At 32.4% G+C, this 16,305-nt stretch overlaps 1 protein-coding gene across 1 annotated transcript; it reads left to right on the top strand.

The window, feature by feature from the left end:
• The first annotated feature begins 576 nt into the window (after nt 1-576).
• On the top strand, nt 577-10,400 carry LOC139501691 (minor histocompatibility antigen H13-like). Its single transcript, XM_071290842.1, has 11 exons — nt 577-813; nt 1,568-1,666; nt 3,347-3,429; nt 3,964-4,052; nt 4,731-4,816; nt 5,203-5,328; nt 6,119-6,176; nt 7,474-7,594; nt 8,224-8,326; nt 8,944-9,029; nt 10,177-10,400. Exons 1-11 carry the CDS (start codon nt 625-627, stop codon nt 10,256-10,258), a joined length of 1,122 nt encoding a protein of 373 aa, XP_071146943.1. The 5' UTR covers nt 577-624; the 3' UTR covers nt 10,259-10,400.
• Nucleotides 10,401-16,305: the final 5,905 nt, after the last annotated feature.

Here is a 16,305-nt window from a genome sequence, read left to right as displayed (position 1 = left end):
TTGTTTAATAACAACTAGATATCATCCTAATAATGTATAGAATACATATATCATGGGAAAAGTATACTAATATCAGATACATAAGGTCACAGGACACATTTATGGTCGAATATAGTCCCTAGAGAAAACAGTGTACAACTTGCATTTTTTTTAAACACTTTCCCAATTAATTTCTTGAGTTCATCATGGATGAAGAATTAAGTTAAGGGGTGGAATTACATGTTAAAAATAATTTGGGTGCTAAATCTTTATGTAAAGTTTAGTTCAAAAGGTAAAAAAAATAGTGTATCTAAAACTGTCAAACTGAATTTTAGACCCCCCTAACATAGAATTGTCCATATTTTGAGTTAGAGCTGGTAGATTTTATATAATTTTGATATTATTTTGTATACACTACACTTATAAATCTTTTTGAAATAGAGCAGGTGCTATTTTTAAATTTATTGTTTAAAATAAAAGCACTACGAAATAACTGTTCTCGGGCCATAATCAGAATGTATTATTCTAGATAGTACTTAGTTTTGTATTAATCAAAGAAAGATAACTCTAGTAGAAAAAGGGAATTTCCGATTTATGTTTGCTGACGTTTACCGGAAGTAGTCATTCAACTTTTATACTCTGAAAATGGCAGACAGCGTGAGTGAAGCACCGGTTGTAAACATTACTGGAAATGACACAGCTGCAAATGCTACAGCGAAAATTCCGGCAACCCCAGAAGGAATGGCGGTTGCATATGGAAGTTTACTGTTAATGGCAATCTTCCCGATCTTTGTAGGAGCTTTCCGCTCAGTGAAATATCACAAGGACCAGAAGGTAGATTGACATATGTTGTGTTTTTATTTTTGTCTGGCATGATTTTTTTCATTATTTCTCCATGATGACAGATTTAATTGTAATTGGATGAAAAATAATGAAGTCTGACTACAAAAAGTCTGCTAGAAATAACTGTCCATGCCTCTTTCGGCAGTATGACTTGGTGACATATGGACTATAAATTCACCAAGTTCTGAATATTTGTTCTAAACTGGAACTATTATACTAACGGGACTGGAAAGCGTTACACCAATCAGTATAATAATCCCAGTTCTAAACAAACGAATCATAATTATCAGTGTAGAGGGTAACTCTTGAGACTAACTCTAGGATTTCAAACATGTTTTCTGTGTATATTTCCCTGCTAATTGTAGAGATATGTAATTGTATAGCATGTATATATAATAAGAGGCTGCTGCATAAAGTCTCAAATTGCCTAGCTAAAGTCCATTAACAGAACTCTTTACAGACTTCCTTAAGTGACATCTGTGCACTTCCTTATGTGACAATATATATATTTCATGTAAGGCAGCCATTAAAGCGGATTTGTATTTGTGACTTGAATGCCATGGCAGTTCTTTTGAGTGCAATGGTACTTGTACATGTAATATTAAAGTTGTAATTTTAAATCTTTTGATACAAATGAACACCATATCACTCTTGATATAGCTGGGCCTTGTCAATGCCCATAATAATCATTGAAATTATCTGATATTGACTATTTTTAATTCTATATCATTTTCATGTTTTATAGGAATCTGGAGAAAAACCTGAAACAATGACGGGTAAAGATGCTGCAATGTTTCCTATTATTGCTAGTTGTACACTGTTTGGTATTTATTTAGTATTCCAGGTAGGTTCATCTGATAGTCATGATAGTACATGCACCTTTAGTTTTATGTATTGAATCTTATGTCACCATGTTTCTGGTTGTATGTCTTTTGGCACATTTTACATAGACATCTAGTACATGTTAAACATATGTAGAGAAAGCCAAGGTAAAGGTGCTGTCATGTTAATGGTCATTTCGGTTATACCTTATTAGCTAAATTGTCATCAATTCAAACTCTTTTGATCTCTAAAAAAGTATGTCCCCAAACTTGGTTTTATAATGCCCCATGGAGTGGGTAAGTTCTGTAGTCAAGTGATTTTGGGGGGTCAGAAGAGGACAACAGGTCAAGGTTAAAGCAGCAATTGATATGCTGAATTAAATATTGTCAAAATATTCTTTTCAGACTACATAAATATTCAACTGTACCAAACTTGATTAAATAATGCTGCATAGAGTAATGAAGGCCCTATAAATTTTGGGGTCATGAATACAAGGGTCAAGGTCAAGCTGGAAATTGGAATACAAAATTAATTTGATGAATGTTCTTTTTTTAACTGTATGTCCAACTTGTACCATACTTGGTCATTGTTGGTACATGTACAATAACATGTCGGATTACTTCATTGGGTTAAGGAATAGCATGGAAGACCCCTATTGATTATTGGTTATCATGGTTATAGAGGTCAAAGTGGAATCAGCTGTTGAATGACACACTAAAATCTGAGCATAAATGGGGTTTCCAAATGTCATCTTTTGAAAATAAAACCTTCTGTCCACCTCCCCATATTCACCATGAAAAAGCCTCTTTTGTACTTTATATTTTGTATATACAATGTACCAGAATATATATCCTTTAACCCCTATGCCTGTCATACAATTGTTACCAGGGATTTCCGAACATTTTGATGTATGGTTTATATGCATACACATCTTTATTGTCCTAGATGATATAGCTGGAAAACAAGATAAACAAGATAAACTTATGGGTAAGATTTGGGGTCTGAATCAAATCAAGTAGTCAGAAAGGAGTATGTTAAGGCCCTTAAATCGTCTTATTGATCAACATCACTTATACAATGACTAGACAGGAAATATGTCTTTTTGTTAAAAAAACTTACCTTCACTTCGTCACAAATTGCACTCATTATGGTTTTCTACAAAAATTAAATGAAAATGGACCAATTGTTTTTTTGGACATGAAACAAAGAGCCCATGAGTCAATAGATAAGATCTTTTAACATACTGTTTGTGATGACATTTTACTTGAATTATGATGATGATGTAGTTTGTTGACCCTTTCACTCTTATGTTCCTAGGCATGAATTATGTTGAAATCATGACAAATTTGTAAAATTTGCATCTCTCTATTTATGACATACATTGTACATGTATTTCCAATATGAAATTTGGGATGTCTTTTCATCAACATTTTTTATCGTGTAACATATGATTTAAAAATTGGGCCAAATATGGCCTTTACAGAACTAACTCCTTTGAATAAACAAGATGTACCAGTGAATGTCAGAATGGTCAAATAAATATCAACAGTTTGTTATATGTAATAATATAATGTTGGTGAAGCACAATTTAAGAAAGTTCTGTTAACACTTTACATATAATTTACTTGTTTACTTCTTAGTTTTCAAGTTACATTGTATAGCTGCATATATCATGCTTGTATAAAACTTTTTTGTTTTGCAGGTATTTTCTAAAGACTACATTAACTTATTACTGACGTTTTATTTCTTCTTACTTGGGGTCATGGCTCTAGCACACATTGGAACGTATGTATGAGTTTTTTATTTCTAGTTTAATTATAAATATTGAAGTTATTCCCTTGTCTTGTTTTTGACTTGTTTTTGATTGATTTTTCAGAATCCTTTTGTTTTATCCAATGGCATATAGTCGCATTAAAATTTTTGTCTGATAACTTTTTCTGTTCTTTTCTGGTTTTATCCAATGGCATATAGTCGCATTAAAATTTTTGTCTGATAACTTTTTCTGTTCTTTTCTGGTTTTATCCAATGGCATATAGTCACATTAAACATTTTGCCTGATAACCCCTCTTTTTCTTTTCATAATTTTATGACAAATAGTAATGAAAGAAGTACTTGAAAATCTTATAAAGTCCTTGTTATTCTTTGTAGTTTTTGAATGACAAAAAGTGTCAAAGTTAAATGTATGAAAATTCTGAAAAAGAATGAAAATTAAACTACTTTTGGAAAGGAATGTAATTTTATTTTTGATGTGACAAATCTATCTGACTGATATGACCAAATACTATACAAGGCAATTATCATAAATCTGTTATTTTTCAGCCCAATCATATCAAAATTCATCCCACCTTCATTTCCAAATATGGATTACCACCTGATATTCACACAAGGCAAAGAAGAGAAGAAAGAAGGTAAGACAAACTTTTTACATCTATTTCTCTACAATAAAGATATGGTACTACATATGTATACCTATTGTCCACAACAAATATACTATACAATGGGAACTTGATTAAAGAAAGTGAATAAGGGGGGTCTGATCCCGGATACTGCTTATTGATTTGTCAGATTCTATATTGCGCTTATCGTTGTAATAATTATGTACGCAGTTCAACTTCGTTTCCTGTTTTCACGCTTAAAAATTTTGACTTTCACATGTCACACTTACAGAAATCTACCAATCCCATGTAAAGCTTAAACCCTATGGCTAATGAGACCCAATATAAGCAAGTGAATATATTTTTTTTAATAAAATTGATGAGTTTGACCGTAGGCTTTGAGTTTTCCCTAGTTCTTTTATGAATAAAAGTTTCCTTATTTTATGAATATGAAAGGTGTCTCCCATTTATAAGGCCTTTAAAAGTTTGTTTTAGCAGTCTTCCTGTAATTGTTGTTTCAATAAAGGATATCTCATAGCAATAAAAAGACACACATTATGTCCACTTGATTTAATTCAAGTCTACATTTACTGCAAATTACTGGTTAGGAGGGGGGTCTACTGTATAGGTGCTCTTGTAGACTTTGAAAAAATAATTTGATTCACCCTTCAAAGATAAGTTTGATTGATAGCTTTTATGCTTGTTTTTCAGAGCTGTTAAATTACATGTTTGACAGAAAAGACATAGTTAGTCTAGTCATTTGTGGACTTATTGGCATATGGTATCTTGTCAAAAAGGTAAGTGAAAATGATATCGGAAAATAATCTATAGTTTATGGTAAAGTTTTTACAGTTTTTAAACAAGAAAACTTTGTTTTGTTCAGAATTTACCTTAAAGACATACAAATATATGCAAAAACAATTTCCAAATAATCTTTTTGCAAAATGCAAGAAATTTCTCTGTAATTTGGATAAAAGAATTTTCATTAATTTTGAATGCAATTTGTTCAGGAAAACATTTGTCAAAACACTCAATGAATGTTAAAAATGATTTTGTCTGTATCCTTGTTATTCTAAATAGAAATTGAAGATTGGTAGACATATACATGTAGTCTAAGCATGTGACTGTTCCACTTAAAAGGGAATCTTTTTTTATTTAAAGTTGATCTTTTTTCTGTCTTCAGCATTGGATTGCCAACAACCTGTTTGGATTGGCATTTGCTATCAATGGTGTAGAACTCTTGTCACTGAACAAAGTGAGCACTGGGTGCATACTGTTAGGTGGACTCTTTGTATATGACATATTCTGGGTAAGTAATGATTAATATCAGTAATCATGGTTCTTTTCGCATACAATTTTACTACCAGTTTTTGTTGTTGCGAAAACCAATGTTCATTTTTGATAATATAATTAATTGCCCATCTTCAGTTGCAGTTTTAAAGCTGAAGCTAATTGTTTAACAGGTTGCTTAACTTACCTAAATTAAGGACAAATTTTGTAATTATACAAGACATAATTAAATAAATATCCTAATAAAGTACACAATACATTGTAGAACTTGAGAGATTGCCCAATGTGTATTAACAGCTGATGAGTTGTAGAACTTGAGAGAGTGCCCAATGTGTATTACCAGCTGATGAGTTGTAGAACTTGAGAGAGTGCCCAATGTGTATTACCAGCTGATGAGTTGTAGAACTTGAGAGAGTGCCCAATGTGTATTACCAGCTGATGAGTTGTAGAACTTGAGAGATTGCCCAATGTGTATTACCAGCTGATGAGTTGTAGAACTTGAGAGAGTGCCCAATGTGTATTACCAGCTGATGAGTTGTAGAACTTGAGAGAGTGCCCAATGTGTATTACCAGCATTGTAGAACTTGAGAGAGTGCCCAATGTGTATTACCAGCATTGTAGAACTTGAGAGAGTGCCCAATGTGTATTACCAGCATTGTAGAACTTGAGAGAGTGCCCAATGTGTATTACCAGCATTGTAGAACTTGAGAGAGTGCCCAATGTGTATTAACAGCTGATGAGTTTCAACATTTTAGGTCCAAGTGTTTTACATATGCATACTTTAATTTAGTACATTGTTCCTTTTTCAGGTGTTTGGCACCAATGTCATGGTGACAGTTGCTAAGTCCTTTGAAGCACCAATCAAATGTAAGTACCACTGTACCAAAAAGTCAAATCAAAATTCATTGTTTATGCTTATATAAATGTAGCCCATAATTTTTCCTCAGTATTAATGATTTAGCTAATTTGGTCAAAAGGGCCAGTGTTAGTTATTGCAAGCTTTCATGTCGATCCGGCCCAAGTCGATCCGCCCAACGTCGATCCGGCCCCAATAAAATATATATTTATTAGGAATAAAAATAAAGATACATATTAATTGAAATTCATAAATGTTTGTGATCCTAAGTCTTTCATCCTGTGTAGTAACAAATAGTTGCATATACAACGGTACAAGCCGATCCCCAAGCTGATACATACAAACTTTGTTTTTTGTTCAGGCTTAAATGTTGTTTGATTTGCCGAATCCTTTCTATAAAAGATGAGACAGAATGTGTTTGCTTTTAAAATATCACAACATTGAGGCTTTTCCTTGTGTGGTATGTGATCAACATGTTTGACCTTGGCATATTATTATAAGACATACATGTAACACCAAACAAAAGATCAAACTATAAAGACCTTGTTGATTACGTAACTTTAATGAATCAGGATTTAATTGAATTAAGTGATTACAAGTGGCATTACCTTAGTTCACAATCATCAGACAATTGTTGAATAAACAAACCAGTTATAGACTAAAAATATTTCATCTTAGTGGTACTCTAATATATTCATACTTCACTTACCTGTTGTCATCCATCATTGATACTTTTTACAAATTCCACTTATTAAAAGTCTATATAGTTTATTCCTTATCATTCATTATGGGGCCGTATCGACATGAGCTGGATTGACTTGGGGCCAGATTGACTTGGGGCCGGATTGGTTTGGGGCCCGAACGACCGTATACCTTATTGCCATTGGCTTCTTCTGTTTGTTGTCTGACTGTCATTTGACTGTGGGGTAAACTTAAACCACTTGTCGAATTTAAATACGACTTGACATTTATAATCTTAGGGATGAGCTTTTAGATTTTATGGATGCCCTCATTTCTGCTACTGCTGAAATACTGGTAGATCTTATGTTTTAAATCTACAAAAAAGCAATTGAAGTATATTTTGTATGAAGTGCAGAAGAGCTTCATTCTAAAAATGGGAGCATGGTCAATGCTTTTACAACCCTATAAAATTGCTAAAAGAAGCATTCAAACTTTATAATTATATGTTTTTTTACAGGATCACAAAAACACGATTAATAAAAAAATAAAGAATTTTAAAGTTTTAATTTGTTTATACTTTAGTTGTATAATAACAACATGTTAGATGCTTTAATTATCTGTTTTCAGTGGTGTTCCCACAAGACTTGTTACAGAAAGGCTTAGAAGCCAATAACTTTGCCATGTTAGGACTGGGAGACATAGTTATCCCAGGGATATTTATAGCTTTACTATTGAGATTTGATATTAGGTAGGTATAGGGATATTCCATGTATTTATAGCACTATTATATATCCCAAGAGTTGTTGTACTTTTAACCTTTACACTTGAGGAGATAATGAAATCCTCTGGATTATAGCTTTAAAATTTACTATTGAGATATACATGTAATGGGTAAACGTAGGGATATTCCACCTAATTAAAGCTTTACTAGATTTGTAGAAAGATTCGATATATGCAAGTAATTACACCTAGAAGCTTTATAACTAATAAAGGTATAAGGAAAGTTTTGGAATATTTATAGCTTTACTTAGACTTTATGTTATATAGATATTGAGGAAACCCAAAAGACTATTTATATGTCAAGACCATAGGAGTGTAAATGTTAGATTCTCATCCTTTCACTCTGAAGGATTTATGTCTTCAATTTCATGTTAAGTTTGGAACTTTTTATTTTTCTCAGGACGTTTTGAATAGCAAATAAGAAATTTGCAATTTTTTACAACAGTAGATCAAGTTCTAAAAAATCTTTCAGTCTGTTTGCAAATTTGCAGTTAGAAAATAGATTCTCCATAAAACTTATTGAATCATAAAGGATGTCGTAGAAACAATGGCTTATCATTGTAAGAGTGTGTTTAAATGTTGATTTTTTTTTTACAGTCAGAAGAAAGAATCAAGGACCTATTTTTATGCTAGTTTTGCTGCTTACTTCTTAGGACTAGTAATGACCATATTTGTAATGCATTTCTTCAAGCATGCACAGGTAATGTTAATTTGATTGATTAGTGAATGTTTAAACCTTATATTGAATCATCCAGTGCATTGATTAAGATGGTTAATTGTATTATATATAATGGATGATACAGAAGTTTATACAAATTTTGATAAATTATAAAGATTTTATGGATATTGCAATTCTGAAAAAAATTGAGGTACATAATTGTTAGATTATAAGGGTATTATTTATATTTAAAAGCTTAGAAATTTAAATTATCTCTATTTTATATGATTAAGCAAAGTTATGCTATTGCAGTATTTGTAGGAAATTACAAGCCAGGGTATTAAAAGAATTGTGTTTCGGAATACATTTCAAAAAATTGTTTTATATGATAAAATTGAGAATGGAAATGGGGAATGTGCCAAAGAGACAACAACCCGACCATAGAAAAAAAACAACAGTAGAAGATACATATCAAAACAGATATAGGCTTAGTTTGTTGTTTCTGCTCTATATGCTCTTAGTAAACCTTAAATAATGTTTGAATGCTTTAATAAATGTATGCCAATTGAGGAACAAAAGCGGTGACCTTTATTAGTCCCTTCTTAAACTTTGTATTTTGCAGCTTGGTTTTATGTATAAGATTGATTTGTATTTTTCAGCCTGCCTTATTATATTTAGTACCAGCTTGTCTAGGAATCCCAATTGCTCTCGCATTGTTAAAGGGAGAGGTCAAGGCCATGTTCAAGTAAGTACTAGGTCAAAATATTCAACATAACTTCTTGTCAGGTTGTATACACTTATTTTGAATAAACAGCAAAAATATTACAGTTATTTCTTATAATTTAGTTCTAAATTCGTTTAAAACCAGAGTAAAACATTGATGATGTAAAGGTCACATTATATCTATGAGGTGATAAAAAAAACAACGTCAGCCAATTTGAAGATGTGTTTCATCCAAAATTAAATTATTTTACAAAAAGTATGTGAAGTTGCAATAAAAAAATGTAATGGACAGAGCCCAAAGTTCTGTATACACATATCATAGAATGAAGGAAATCTTGTAATATGATATGATCTGGATAAGGTTACATTTGTTTTACACTTACAGCTATACAGCACATTTCAATGAAATGGACAAATTAAAGTACAGATAAAAAAATATAATAATACCAAGTTCCTTCTCGTCTATTATACTTTATCGCACCGCAGGTAAATTATCATGTTGTGATTGGTTTAACGCCGTCACATGGTGACTCCCTATGAGACCGTAGAGGGTTAGTAAATTTCATAGGGGGTTCATGACGCGTTAATGGTGACGTCATCTATTAATGTTGTTGTGTTTATTTTTCAACAAAACACAGCAGAAAAAGTCTAGCGTGCGATAAATTCGTTATACGGTTAACTACTGACCCTCCGGCCTCACCCCCTTTGGATTTTACTTACGCTCTATGGATCCGTAGGGGGTCAGTAGCGAACCATATAACTTATATCAGTAGCTATATTTACAGTTTGAGGATTATACTTATAATGCATTGAGCAAAAGAAACACATTAGATTTACTCTAACAAGTGAAGTTTAAAGTTCACCATCACAGGGCTTTTAATTGGGGTTATTGGCTCAACTCCTTTCAATTGTACTATGAGTAGTAGGTCTATAGAAACATTGATAGATGTAATTGTCCATGTAGGACATTCTTATTTGATAGACACACCGGAACTTCACCTCTTTTTCATGTAAATATGACTGAAAGGAGAAATGAGTATACTTCAAAAATAAGGAAATGATCAACTTTGATTTTTCATGCTTAGGTCAGTTTCGTATATAGTTATTTTGAATAGTACTATAGAGCTATTTGAAGTCAATTCTATAACACCAATTTATATACATTGTAGCTATGAGGATCACTCAGAAGAAAAGACAGAAGATGAAAAGAAAGAAGAGAAAGAAAAAGAAGAAAAAAAGAAGGAGAAATAGGAAAAGAACTTTAAATAGATCTGTGAAGCATTTTATATGTACATGACGTTTTTGTTAGGGGGTGTTGTAATACATTTGATAATTTTTTGGCAATTTTATTTTTATTTCCTGTTTTTATCATTAAAGACTGGAATATCAATAACTAGCAATCAGTTTTCATCTGCCTCCATAAAGTGCTCTTAATTTGGATATAGCTCTCTAAAATAGGAAAGGCTGTTCAACCAAAAAAAATCATAGATGAGGCCATAACAACAACAAAATGGTTAATTTGTATTCCTCTTCTATAGTTTTTAAGAGCCATTTAGAGATTGATATATGAATAATTTTTTTGACTAACAAGGTGTTCTTTTTCAAAGATATGAGGCCTACCCATGCTATTGAAGGCATCATCCAAATATTTATAATGTCTGTCTTGGGGATTTTTAGATATTTCCAACTGAATTTTCTGAAAGCATAATATGAAGCTAAACAACTTTGTGGTGTTATCTCATTGCAATTTCAGAAGTGTCCCAATGATATTTAGTGTATTTTTATGCTGATTTTTATAGTTTCTTACATTGACAGGGAGTTGTTACTCATTGGCACTCATACCACATCTTTTTATATCTAATTAAACATGTGTGTGAGTGCTTAACTCTCCCCTAACCTAGGACAGTGGTGTAACAGCACAACAAACTGTAAAAATCAGTTGCAGTTAACTCAATATATCAGTATGAAGCACTAAAAATAATACACACAAAGCACAGATAAAAGCTTTAATAAACATTGATATATTGTCACATTTAATGAGATAAAGATCCCTATTGATTTTGTGGTTAAGGTCATTGTTACTTAGAGTAGACTGAATTTGTGCAAATAAGTGGTTTGCAGATGCTAATCTAATTTGTTTTTATAAGAGTGCATCTTTTTTGGGAGACATGATCTCATTGAATGAGAGAGAAATCTCTATTGATGATGAAGTCTCTAACTAGGTCTACCGTCAAGGTCATACCACAGTGGTATCAAAGCGCTTTATCATTCATAAGGACACTGACAAGACTAAAAGATTAACCAGAGTGCACATGGTGAAATGTCCCGTCTGTCTTATTGAATTTATGTTGAAAGTCTGTAACACAAAGGTTCAACTGCAAGTATCACATAAACTTATTATGAGGCTAACTTCATACAGGAACTTCTTAGGAAGAAAGATAAGAAGTTAGCAATATCCTTTAAATTTACTTTCCACTATATAGATGATGTTCTCTCACTAAATAGTTCAAAATATGGTGACTATGTTGAACGCATCTATCCCATCGAACAAGAGATAAAGGATACACCAGAAACAGTTAAGTCGGCCTCATATCTTGACACATTTAGAAATTGACAATGAGGGTCTGTTGAAAACAAAACTTTACGACAAAAGAGATGATTTCAGCTTTCCAATTGTGAATTTTCCATTTCTAAGTAGCAACATTCCAGCAGCACCTGCATACATGGTATATATCTCCCAATTGAAATGATATTCCCATGCTTGTATTTCCTATCATGATTTTCTTCATAGAGGGTTACTGCTCACAAGGCAGCTCTTAAACCAAGAGTTCCAAATAGTGAAAATTTTACGGACACCATCACAAGTTGGTTGATCGTTATGGAATAACTATTTTACAGATGATATTAGATATGTTCCTTACGTCGTGACTATAATCCCCTTCCCTTTCATGAATGTGACCTACCCGATAAGACTATTTACGGGGTTTGCAATAACATGAGCAACACAACGGGTGCCACATGCTGCCCCTGAATTGGTAATTTTAAGGAAATTTTGCTGTTTTTGGTTATTATCTTGAATATTATTATAGATAGAGATAAACTGTAAACAGCAATAATGTTCAGCATAGTAAGATCTACAAATAAGCCAACATGACCAAAATGGTCATGTGACCACTTTAGGAGTTATTGCCCTTTATAGTCAATTTTTAACCATTTTTCGTAAATCTTAGTAATCTTTTAGAAAAATCTTCTCCTCTGAAACTACTTGGCCAAATGAAACCAAACTTGGCCATAATCATCATTTGGGTATCTAGTTTAAAAAATGTGTTCAGTAACTCGGCCAACATACCAAGATGGCCGCCATGGCTAAAAATAGAACATGGGGTAAAATGCAGTTTTTGGCATTTAACTCAAAAACCAAAGCATTAAGAGCAAATCTGACAGGAAGTAAAATTGTTGATCAGGTCACGATCTATCTGCCCTGGAATTTTCAGATGAATCGGTTAATCGGTTGTTAGGTTGCTGCCCCTGAATTGGTAATTTTGAGGAAATTTTGCTGTTTTTTTGTTATTATCTTGAATATTATTATAGATAGAGATAAACTGTAAACAGCAATAATGTACAGCAAAGTAAGAACTAAAAATAAGTCAACATGACCAAAAAAGTTAATTGACCCCCTAACGAGTTATTGCCCTTCATAGTCAATTGTTAACAATTTTCATAAAATTTGTAGATTTTTAATAACATTTTCCAAAGAGACAACTGTTATAGATAGAGATAATTTAAATCAGCAAGAATGTTTAGTAAAGTAAGATCTACAAACACATCACCATCACCAAAACACAATTTTGTCATGAATCCATTTGTGTCCATTGTTTAATATTCACATAGACCAAGGTGAACGACACAGGCTCTTTAGAGCCTCTAGTTTTTTTAACATTATCTATGATAATGGAGTCATGGCCAGACAGACATGTACACCATACAATCATGACAATCATTCATACACCAAATATTGTCCACCTCTTGCTTATAGTATCTGATAAACTGACAAAATTACAAAATTGCAAAAAAATATCATTGACCAATGAACCATGAAAACAAGGTCAAGGTCAGATAATACTTGTGAGACATTTTACAATTGTACCATACACCAAACTTAGCTCACTTATTGCTATTAGTATTTGGAAAACCAACCTTAGCACATAACCTAAAACAGACATGTGCACCTTACACCAAATATATTTGACCTATTGCTAATAGAACTTGAAAAAGGGACCAAAACACAAAACAATTTACATTGACCAATGAACCATGAAAGGAGGTCAAGGTCAGATAGTACCTGCCAGATATCTAACAATTGTCCCATACACCAAACAAAGCTGACCTACTGCTACTAGTAGTTGAACAACCAACAAAAGCACAAAAACCTAATATTGACCAATGAACCTTGAAAATGAGGTCAAGGTTAGACGATACAGGCTAGACCAAAATGTACACCTCAAAATTCATTCCATAAACCAAATACAGTTGAATTATTGATTAAAGAACTTGAAAAACAGACCGAAACACAAAAACTTCAGGTCAGATGAAACCTGCCAGACTGACATGTATTCTTAACAATCATTACATACACCACATGTATTTGACCAGTTTTCTTATAGTATCTGAGCAAAGGACATAATCATGTATTTTAAACCTTGATCACCGATCCATAAAATGAGGTCGAGGACAGGTAAACCCTGTCTGATGGAAATGTAAGCTTTGCAAGGAACCCAAATACTTTTAGAAATAATATATAGTTTTCTACTACTCATAATAAGTGAGAAATTCACATGACAAAAGAACTATCAAGCAGTCGATGAATCATGAAAAATGCAGTCAAGAACAATGGACATATAACAGACGGAAACATCGTAAAATAAGGTATCTCTGCATACAAGGTATGAAGCATCCAGGTCTTTCACTTTCTAAAATAATTTTCCAAGGTACTTTTTTGTTGGTTTTTTTTGTGCTTATTCTGCATCATTTGACTACAAATACTTATCGGCCAGTAAGGGTGTTTAATTTGTCAACTTTGGAATACCGTCGACTGTCTGTGGTAATTCAAACACCAAACACAACACAAAAAATATGTAGTTGATAAAAAGCCTGAGTCCGGCAATTTTATATCATCTTAGGTGTGTTTTTTGTAGTAAGTGTCGATTTTTCTTAGCTTAAAATAAGTAATTTATACATAAGATTGTAGTTTTTGCAGGAAAAGCTATGTTCCCAGGACCCCCCCCCCCCCCCCCCCCCCCCCCAGGCGATGCAGTCGATCTTTCAATCGACTAGCTACTCTCAGCTTGTTGAAGTTATAAACGCTCGGCAACTAAAGGACCCTGGCATCTTTCAATTCTTTAATAGAACATAGCTTGTAACATGGCGTTTACCACTGTACATTGAACATTTCGTTTCTCCAATCATCTCTCAATGTTGTCCTATCATCTGCCATTGCATGGTGTAACATCCCCCTAAAGTTAAACATGTGTGATGTTGAATTAAAAACATGTTTTAAAATCACTTTAGAATGTTATTCTTAAAAATAGGAAAAACTTATAACAAAAAGTTTCTCATTATAAGATCTTATAACTGTGGTCTAAGTAATGTCCATTGTGTGAAATTAAATAGCGTTTTAAAACATAACTGGAAGTTACTAGCAGTTAAACCGAGAGCTATTCATACAGGACTTTAAGCAAACTTTGAACTCTACAAAGATTCATGACATAAATTCTGCACACGATGAGTTTCAGACTTTTCACTAACAATAGACGAGCAAATTCCATTAAACAAGAGAAAAACCTTCATATACAACAGAGTTAGGTAATATGCACAGTCCCGGGCCATAAGTATTCGTCACTTGCGATTTTCACTACATATTTCGTATAAAACTGCATTTTTCAAAAAAATATTTTCGGATAATTTCTAGTTTGATATTAAGCAACTGGTACCAATAGAAGCAGAATTGTCATAGGTTTATTTGTTTATTGGGTTATATTTTTTTTTTGTGCGTTATTGTCAATTTCTCACAAATTACATAAATCTGGACAGAAATATGCTATTAATTTCAACCAAATGAAATTGTAAAATGTTATTGTCTGTGTTCACATCAAGAGAAAATAAAAACAACTTCAGACAAAAGAGGGGGGGCAAGGGGTTTAACTGTTATTCTGTTATGGGGTAATTTAATTCTTTGTTATCTGTTATTCTGAAAATATATTAACTGTTAGCTGTTATTGTCTTATTCCTTGTTATCTGTTATAGGACAATTATTTTTATTGTTATCTGTTATTGTGAGATTGTTTTGCTGTTAATTGTTATTGAAAATTGGAATGTTAGCATTTTGACAGCCAATCTTGAGTAGAAATTGAAAAAAATGAACATTGTGATTTGGATGGAAAGTTGTCTCATTGGCACTCATACCACATCTTTTTATTATCACTATTGGGGTCTTTCCATTGGTGATATGGAGGTCACGTATTCGCAGAAGGATTCCAGTAACAAACATCACATAAACATATTTAAAAACAGTGAGGTCCAGGACCATTCCCGTATACATTATTGTTACTCTTTGTAATAAATTCCATTGTCTGTGAACATGTTTTTAGATGTAAAATTTTGTACAAATTATAATTTGTACATAAAATAGGTACAAATTATATTTATTTTTTTACTTTGTACACATTTTTCTAAAAATTATAATTTGTATTTTGACTTTGTACACATTTTTTGTACAAATTATATATATATTTGTGAAAATGACAATTTGTATATGAAATTTGACTAAAATCACTTTCAACAATGTATAACTTTTACAATAACTTATCATATGGATTTTTTTATAAAAAGAAAGCCTTGATACACCGTATATAATTGTAATTCAATGACCAAATAATAAACGTTATGTTGTACTGTTACACCACTGTCCAAGGTTTATAGACACCAACTAACATGTTTAACCCCGCCACTTTCTGTATGTGCATGTCCCAAGTCAGGAGCCTGCAATTCAGTGGTTGTTTTCGTTTATTAGTTTTTAGATAAATCAAGCTGTTAAATTTCTCGTTTTGATTGTTTTTCGTTTGTCTTTTCAATGCCTTTTATATATGACTATGCAGTATTGGTTTGTTGCTCATAGTCGAAGGTGGTATGATGAGCTATAGTTGTTAATTTCTGTGTCTTTTTGTCTCTTTTGGATAGTTGTCTTATTGGCAATCATACCACATCTCCTTTTATACTTATTTACAAAATACAAAAATAGT

This window comes from Mytilus edulis, chromosome 1 (assembly GCF_963676685.1).
Source record: "Mytilus edulis chromosome 1, xbMytEdul2.2, whole genome shotgun sequence".
Taxonomy (NCBI): Eukaryota; Metazoa; Mollusca; class Bivalvia; order Mytilida; family Mytilidae; genus Mytilus; species Mytilus edulis.
The sequence above is the reverse complement of the archived record's forward strand: the minus strand, read 5'-3'. Positions and strand labels throughout refer to the sequence as shown.

Bases quoted from the DNA above. Each gene is read 5' to 3' on its own strand.
- LOC139501691 (XM_071290842.1), top strand. From the start codon at position 625: ATGGCAGACAGCGTGAGTGAAGCACCGGTTGTAAACATTACTGGAAAT. The intron at 7,595-8,223 runs GTAGGTATAGGG...TTTTTTTTACAG, and splicing joins CTATTGAGATTTGATATTAG to TCAGAAGAAAGAATCAAGGA. The intron at 8,327-8,943 runs GTAATGTTAATT...TGTATTTTTCAG, and splicing joins ATTTCTTCAAGCATGCACAG to CCTGCCTTATTATATTTAGT.